At 41.7% G+C, this 8898-nt stretch overlaps 1 protein-coding gene across 1 annotated transcript in view; it reads left to right on the top strand.

Annotated features, from left to right (window-relative positions):
• The window catches only part of NOP14 (NOP14 nucleolar protein), a 59524-nt gene extending 51374 nt beyond the window's left edge, over nucleotides 1–8150 (top strand). The window contains exons 16-18 of the mRNA XM_027836501.1: nucleotides 4109–4227; nucleotides 4636–4791; nucleotides 7504–8150. Of these exons, the coding sequence (XP_027692302.1) occupies nucleotides 4109–4227; nucleotides 4636–4791; nucleotides 7504–7603 (375 nt within the window). The 3' untranslated portion in view covers nucleotides 7604–8150. The remainder of the gene's footprint in view (nucleotides 1–4108; nucleotides 4228–4635; nucleotides 4792–7503) is intronic.
• The last annotated feature ends 748 nt before the right edge of the window (nucleotides 8151–8898 follow it).

The raw sequence follows: 8898 nt of genomic DNA, 5'->3' as shown, positions 1-8898 counted from the left end.
AGCCTTTTCTTATCCCCTTCCCCTTCTGTTTTCCTGCAGGGTAAGATAGATTTCTATACCCCTTTGCCTATGTATCTTATTTCCCAGTTGCATGTAAAAACAATTTCTAACATTCATTTCTAAAACTTTAAGTTCCAAATACTCTCCCTTCCTCTCTCTCCACCCACCCTCATTGAGAAGGCAAGTAACTCGATATAGGTTATACATGTGTAGTCATGCAAAACACTGCCATAATAGTCATGTTGTAAAAGACTAACTATATTTCCCTCCATCCTATCCCTCCCTCATTTATTCTATTCTCTCCTTTGACCCTGTCCCTTCTCAAAAATGTTTGCTTCTGATTACCCCCTCCTCCAATCTGCCCTCCCTCTCTTATCTCCTTCCCCCCTACTTTCCTGTGGGGTAAGATAGATTTCCATACCCAATTGAGTGTGTTTGTTATTCCCTCCTTAAGCCAAATCTGATGAGAGTAGAGTTCACTCATTCCTTCTCACCTTTCCCCCTTCTCCTGCACTGTAAAAGTTTTTCTTGCCTCTTTTATGTGAGATAATTTACACCATTCTACCTTTCCCTTTCTCCTTCTCCCAGTACATTCCTCTCTCACCCCTTAATTTTCTTTTTTAGATACCATCCCTTCATATTCAACTCACCCTTTGCCCTCTGTCTATATATATTCCCTCCAACTACCCTAATAATGAGAAAGGTCTTATGAGTTACAAATATCATCTTTCCATGTAGGAATGTAAGCAGTTCAACTTTAATAAGTCCCTTATGATTTCTCTTTCCTGTTTACCTTTTCATACTTCTTTTGACCTTGTATTTGAAAGTCAATTTTTCTGTTTAGCTCTGGCTTCTCAAGAATGCATTAAATTCCTCTGTATCATTGAATGTCCATTTTTTCCCCCTCATTGATTACACTCAGTTTTGCTGGGTAGGTGATTCTTGGTTTTCATCCTAGTTTCTTTGACCTCTGGAATATCATATTCCAAGCCTTCTGATCCCTTAATGTAGAAGCTGCTAAATCTTGTGTAATCCTGACTGTAACTCCTCAATATCTGAATTGTTTCTTTCTGACTGTTTGCAGTATTTTCTCCTTGACCTGGGAACTGTGGAATTTGGCTATAATATTCCTGGGAGTTTTCCTTTTGGACTTTCTGTCAGGAGGTGATCAGTGGATTCTTTCAATTTCTGTTTTAGCCTCTGGTTCTAGAATATCAGGGCAGTTTTTCTTGATAATTTCTTGAAAGATGATGTCTAGGCTCTTTTTTTGATCATGACTTTCAGGTAGTCCAGTAATTTTTAAACTGTCTCTCCTAGATCTGTTTTCCAGGTCAGTTGTTTTTCCAGTGAGATATTTCACATTGTCCTCTATTTTTTTCATTCTTTTGGTTTTGTTTTATAATTTCTTAATTTCTCATAAAGTCATTAGCTTCTATTTGCTCCATTCTAATTTTTTTGAGGGGGTTGAGGCAACTGGGGTTAAGTGACTTGCCCAGAGTCACATAGCTAGTGAGTGTTATGTATCTGAGGCCGAATTTGAACTCACGTCCTCCTGACTTCAAGGCCGGTGCTCTATCCACTGCACCACCTAGCTGCCCCTCCATTCTAATTTTTAAGGAATTATTTTCTTCAGTGGGCTTTTGGACTTCCTTTTCCATTTGGCCAATTCTGCTTTTTAAGGCATTCTTCTCCTCATTGACTTTTTGGAACTCTTGCTGTTTGGTCTGTACAGATGAATTTAAATCATTGAGAATAATTCCTGAATTTATTCTCTTTTGAAGAACTTTTAAATTCTTTTAAGAACTACTTTGGCAAGATCGTTTATTAAAGCTTTCTTGGTTCTTCCAGAAAATGAGGCATTTCTTGACTTGTACCATTTTTACTTTGAGCTGCTCATGCTTATATGAATAGTGTTTAGCTGATTATTCCCATTTATGGCAGACAGGCAGCACACAAAAGAACCTATTTCAGAAATCTGATTTCTGATTGGGTTCCCCATCAGATTTCTCCACACTGCTCCCAGCCTCAGTCTTGCTTCCTTCACAGGGTTTTTATTAGCCCAGGCATATTGGCAGCAACAGAAGAGAGAGGTGAGGACAAGTAGAGCAGAGGTTTGAAAATTCAGTTCTCCAAACATTTACTAAATGCCTGCTCTTTACAAAGCACTATTGCCTTGAAGAAGACACAAAATTTAAGTAAGATATGATCCATGATCCCTGCCCTTGTGGGATTACAGTGTAATAGAGGGATGTGATCACAGATAACTGAGTCTCATGACCACGTGTTGAATGCAATCAAGAATTGCAAGATGAGGGGCAGCTAGGTGGCACAGTGGACAAAGCTCTGGCCTTGGAGTCAGGAGGACCTGAGTTCAAATTTGGCCTCAGATACCTGACATACTTACTAGCTGTGTGACCTTGGGAAAGTCACTTAACCCCAATTGCCTCACACACAAAAAAAAAGAAAAGAAAAATTTTAGGGGCAGCTAGGTGGCGCAGTGGATAGAACTCTGGCCTTGGAGGAAGGAGGACCTGAATTCAAATCCTGCTTCAGACACTTGACACTTACTAGTTGTGTGACCCTGGGTAAGTCACTTAACCACGACTGCCTCACCAAAAAGCAAAAAAAAAAAGTTGCAAGGTAAAGTTATTATTTTATTGTTATTCCAAAGGCCATCACTAGCTTAGTCTGGGGGCTGGAGTGTTAGGGGCATTTGAGTTTTAGAGAATGTTGAGGAAGGTGATGACAGGTCAGGAAAGGAGGAAGGCCTTCTAGGAATACTGAGTAACATAAGTCAAGGCATAGAGGTGGTAAAGTGAAGGGCATGATTGGGGAACAGGAGAACATAAGATTCTTGAGGACTGGGATTATTTTGCCTTTGTCTTTTTATCTCTGGTAGCTAAGCCCAGTGCTTGATGTATAATAAACACTTAATAAATGATTGTTGAGCTAACTTTACAGTCAGATAATAATAGTGAACGTTTATGTAGCAGTTTGAGGTTTGTAAAAGTGTCTTACCTGTATTATTTCATTTGATTGTCACAACCCAGAGAGATGGGTGCTATTTATTCCCATTTTGTGGATGAGGAAATTGAGACTGAGAAAGGTTAAATGACTTTCCCAAGGACACTCAGCCAAGTCAGTGTCTGAGGCAGGATTCAAACTCGAGCTTTCTTTAGTCCAGTTCCAGCGTTCTATCAGCTGCACCACCTCTTAGAGGCCAACTTATGTTGTGGAGAGTAGTATGAGATAACAGCAGAATCGTAGGGTATGAGGAAGACAAAGGGAAGAAAGATCAGTAGATCAGAAAGGACAGTATTTTTTTCTTTGGTGGCCAGTAACCAGGCTCTGAAAACAGTTTCAGAAGTGCTCGGTGTTTGGTATCCACTCCCTTGACATGACTAGTAAAAGAGGAACCCACTGGGCATGGCCTTTGAGGCAGTACGAAGGGTGGTGGAAAGATGATCATTTGTGGCGGGGGGTGGAAAAGAGCCCAATGCCTTCACCAGAGCTCGGAGGTTTCCTGACCCTGGAGTAAAAGTGTAAAGGAGGATGGAAAGATGAAATCATGCTAGCAAGGAAGGGAAAAGGGCTCCTTCCTTTAAAGCAGGCATTGCTATCTTTAGGGGAGCTCATCCCTCTGCCTGCTACAGAGACATTTACAGTGAGAAGAAGGGGACAGCACAGCACAGTCCCCTGTTCTGGATCGGTCACTTTAAAAGCCTTCAAGTAGCCCAAATTTCTCCTCAGAATTTCCTATGAATCTACCTTGAGAAACTCTTTTGAATTCTGTGACCCCAAGAAAACTTTACCTTTATAGACCTTAAAGCATATGGGAATGAGAATTATGATTATGAGGAAGCCCATGCGCCAGGCTGGACATAGAGGGATTAAGTTTTTCGGCCACAGCAAACTCCCAAAAGCGATCAACTGAGTCAGGGAAACTTCGCAATCTGTGTCAGTAGGAGGAATATCTCCAACAGAAGGATTGCTGTGGCTGAAGCAGTGAGATCCTGCCTTCATGGGAGGTACCAAAGTCACCCAAAGTAGAAAAAGAGATCAGCAGAAATTAGTTGACCTTGTGAAACAAGCTTCTTTGTTTTTTTAGGAGCTGTGCCAAAGCATATTACAAGAAATGGAAAACCAAGGCAAAAATTATCAGCCTTTAGTATGTGAAAAGAGCAAGCCGGTGCCGCTGAAGTTATTCACACCCAAACTGGTGAAAGTGTAAGTGTAGAAACATCTCTTGTATGTCAGTCTGAGCTTCTGGACCACAGAAGAGGGTTTTCTTCATTGATTCATCTGTTGATTCAGTAAACATTGATTGATTGAATGAGTGCTAAATGCTGTTGGAGGGCGCGAGCAGTAGAAATATTTAGTAAAACAGCTTCTGCGTCCTGAAGCCTATGATGCATACTTGCTGTCAAAGAAGCTCATCCCATTAGACAGTTCTCTGTTCTGAGAATTCTTTGACACTCAGATACTGACCCAGGGTCTTGAAGGGGATGTGTTATGTTCTGAGCTTAACCCTGGGGAAGAATCAACTGCTGCTGCTACGGCCCAGGACACAGGTCTAGAGCCAAACTCCGGGAAGCCTGTCCTTCACCCACCTAATATCAGATTTTCCGATTCTAGCCTCGAGTTTGGAAGAAAACAAGGGAGCAGTAAAGAAGAGCAGGAAAGGAAAAGGTTAATTCACAAGCATAAACGCGAATTTAAAGGAGCTGTCCGTGAAATTCGCAAAGATAATCAGTTCCTGGCTAGGATGCAGCTTACAGAAATCATGGAAAGGTAATCTACGTTTGTTTTGGCATCACTGTTACTTGTTCTATGCACTGCTTGGCATTCTCCCACGATTCCTGAGCCAGATGGAACAATTGGACAGCTGAGCCCTGAGACCATATTGTTTGCTTGCCCTCCTGGGAGGTGGTGGCATGCAAGCACAGTCTGCCCATAAAATCTGAACTTGGAACTCAGGGTTAGGCAGCCGTGAGAGATGAAAGTAAAGCTACTTGGGCCTGTGACTTTTTTTCTTGCCTCCTTCACTCATCCAACACATCTCCAAACTGGCTAGTAAGAAGACTTGAAACCATGTGGCTCTGAGACCAAGTTAAATGAATGGAGAGGGTATTTAACCTGGAAAGGAGACAATATTACTGTCTTCAAATGTTTGAAGGATTGTCACAGAAGAATGATTAGATTTATTCTTTTTTACTTTGGGGGAGGGGCAGAAATAGTCGTTGAGTTAAGCAAACATTTTTTTAAGGACCTGCAAAGAAAGGCCTAAAGCAGCCTGTGTCCTGAAGAACTTAAATCCTCTAGGAGCCTCAGCATTAGGCAGATGAGGCATTTGAGGAGCGAGAGGAAGAGCACTCACTCACAGCTGAGGATCAGAAAGGCTTTGCATCGGGCCTCCAAGGGAACTCCGGAGTCTGAGAGTTGGAGGCCCCAGGTGGGGGGGGGGGGGGGAGCAGCTGATGGTGTCTGTTATTTAGTTTGGGGAACATCTAATAGCTCAGTTTGCCTGAAAGTTGAATTCACAAGAAAAGTAATATGAAATAAGCCTAGAAATACAGGCTGGTGGTTCCCCAGTTGTGAAGGAGTTTATGTTCACACAAAAAGAGGTCATATCTTATCCTCGAGGCCATAGGGAGCTGCTGAAGTTTTTTGAGTTGGGGGTGACATGCCTGCACTTTAGGAAAATTAATTTGGCAGCTATGTGAAGGATAGATTAAAGAGGTGAAAGACTAGAAGCTGGCACCCCACGTCAGAGACTTTTCAGTGGGGCAAAGAAGAGGTGAGGAGGCCCAAACGAGGGTGATAGCTGCATGGCTGGAGAGAAGAGATGCTGTGGAGAGTGGATCCACAAGACTTAGCCTCTGCTTTTATGTGGGGTGAGAGGAGCAGCAGGGATGACACAGACTGAGCCTGTTTAACCAGAGGCACGGGGTGAAGTTTTGGAAGAAAAGCGAGTTATTTTGGGGACGTGTTAAATATGAGATGACAAAGGATCTCCAGGTAGAGATAATGCAAGCCAGTGATTGGCATTGGGAATTGGAGTTAAAGAGAAAGATTATAGGTGGTGGATGTGTAGATTTGAGAGTCATCTCCATAAAGATAATCAGTGAACTCTTGAGATATCAAGAGAGGGAAAACGATACAGAGAGAGAAGGCAGGCAAGAACAAAGCTTGGGGTGGGGGGCAGGTGGACAGTCATCTAGCAGAGACACTTGGTAATTACTGTCAAACTGGTAGTGGGAGAGTATTCAAGATGGCATCCTGGTCAACTTTGTCTAAAGCTGCAGAGAAGTCAGGAAGATGAGGAGTGAGAAAGCCATTAATTAAAACAACTAAGAAATTATTGATAACCTCAATAGTTCAGTCATGTAATGAGACTGGAAGCTAGATTTAGAGATGAGTAAGTGATGAGGGATTGGAGACAGCACATGTTGCTAATCCCTTCTGGGAGTTTGACTTTGGAAGGGAGGAGAGATACATAAAACATCAGGTTATGGAGCTGACAGTCAAGAGAAAGTTTAGAGGGGGTTGTTTGTTTTATTTTGTGTTTGTGGGCAGATAGGAAAGCCAGTGGATAGGGAAGACTGAAGAAGAACCAGAGGAGAGATGATTGAGGGCAATCTCCTGGGCTCAAGGGCATTGATAGAGAGGACGTGATGGCGCAAAGGGCTGCCTCCCCCTCAGACCAGAAGAAAGAGTAAAGCAACAGTGTCAGCGAGCTTTGAGGAGTGGGGCAGGGAAAGAAGGAGCTCACGGTGGGCAGCCTCTGTGACAGAAAGTCCTGCTGAAGGGGAACAACGTGGAACAGAGATGCTCACAACACTCTCTCGTGCAGCCTGAACCAGCTGGAGATGTAGTTTCATTTAACAAAATAAAAATACAAGAAAAAATAAATAATATTACATGTTTAAACTTCAGTCACTGTGCTGCCTGGAGGGATCCTTATCCTGCTTCGAGTTGAGTTTGACACCTCTAGTGTCAAAGACTTGGGAAATCTGGGGTAGCTATGGCAGAAAATGTAATGGAAGGGTCTGTCAGGGTTTTTTTTTGTTTGTTTGTTTTTTAAAGCAATGCCATGCAGCAGTGAGAGCCTAAGGGAGCTTAGAGAAGATCAATAGGTAGCAGTTTCTGGGCAAGTAAAAAGCAATGGTTGGAAGGTGTCAGGGGACAGATTTCAGGGATTTCCTAATCTTTGAAGCTGTCTGACAGTGAAATTGGTTGGTGATGTTGTAGAAGGACATTCATGCCTCAGGCTAAGACTTCTGAGGTCCCTTCCTACTCTAGAGGATTCTAAAGTACTATACTATTGATAATTTTGTTGTGTAAACATTTAATAACTACCTCCTGTATGCAAGCTTAGATTAAACTGTTACTGAGGTAGAATTACATAAATGAAATCAAAATCACTTGATGTATTCTGTCTTACATGTTCTATATCTTGGTCTTATTTGTACATTAATCCTGTATTTTATTTTTATTTTGCAGGGATTCTGAACGAAAACGAAAAGTAAAACAACTTTTCAGTAGCCTGGCTACCCAGGAAGGCGAATGGAAAGCCTTGAAGAGGAAAAAGTTCAAAAAATAAGTTGTTTATGAGTCGAAAATAATTTATTTTATGTTTGTATGTAAGCCAAGACTGTTTTGAATTCACAGTGAATTTTTTATCAAAGTTCCATGGATAGAACTATGCATCTCCACCCATTGTGCAAATATAAGCTCTAATGTACACACTGGGGCATTGCTGCAATCAAATCAGTTCCTTAACTGTTAAAATATAAATGACTTTTGGTGTATTTTTGTAATTTAATAAAACCTCTCCCTGGAAGAAAACTGGTTAATTTCTAACTTTGAATTAGTGGAGAGGCTCAGTGAAGGTTAACCAGCCGACCCATTTCACTTCAGCCTCCTTCTCAAGTGCACTCAGACCCTTGAGTCCTTAGACAGTCCAGAATGGGGAGTGCAGACCTTCCTGACCCATTCATGACCTTGCAGGGCCTCCGAGTTACAATGCAAAACAGCAGTTTTCAGTGTAGAGCACTTTCAGTTTGGAAGGTGTAGGAGTTTGGATTGAGGTGGGCTGAACTTAGGCCCACGTAAAAGTTGTTTTTGAAAGTAAACTCCTGATATCAGCCTTTTGTTGTTGTTACTTGTTTCTTCCATACTGTCACAGAATACTGATGCGGTGATTGTGGACTGTTACTTGGGTTCTCTATGTACTACACATAATTGTAGAAGAAAAGGACAAGAATTCAGAGCTTACACTCAGGGTTCAGGTGTTTGGATTTAAAGAACAGGCAAAACTTGCTTACATAGAGAATCAACCTAGTCATAAGCCAGCAAGCATGTATTGAGGGCTTACTTACTATGTGCCAGGCAAAAGGACACGTGCCAGCCGTGACACGTCTACCCAGGTCCCCTGGGGCCTGATTCATACAATGTGCCATCTCTTACAACTGTCAGCTCTTCTGGGACTGTAGGCTGACCCAAGTAGACCCCAAACATTGGGAATAAACAAATATGGAATATACAAATCAAGAATTAAGCCAAGTGAAGATAGACACACTTTGGTAGATACAATTCCTTTGAGGTATGAGGGTTACATTTATGGGTTCATCAGCCAGTCTTCCGGTTTCTCTCTCCGTTTGCCTTTTTCTCTGGAAGAAAGGGCCCAGTCTAACCAGGCTGCCTCAAAAAGATCTCTTTGGGCTCTTCAGTGCTTATAAAGAAGGAATGGCTAAGCAATTCTTGGTGTTGAAACAAGTCCAGAAAAGTTACACTTTTTAAAAAATTGTCATTAAAATTTAAATACATAATAAGAAAAAAGAAACATTATAAACATATATTAAAACTTAAATATAAAATAAGAAAAGAAAAAACATG

Source organism: Vombatus ursinus, unplaced genomic scaffold (assembly GCF_900497805.2).
Source record: "Vombatus ursinus unplaced genomic scaffold, bare-nosed wombat genome assembly UNPS02014818.1, whole genome shotgun sequence".
NCBI classification, from domain to species: Eukaryota; Metazoa; Chordata; class Mammalia; order Diprotodontia; family Vombatidae; genus Vombatus; species Vombatus ursinus.
The sequence above is the reverse complement of the archived record's forward strand: the minus strand, read 5'-3'. Positions and strand labels throughout refer to the sequence as shown.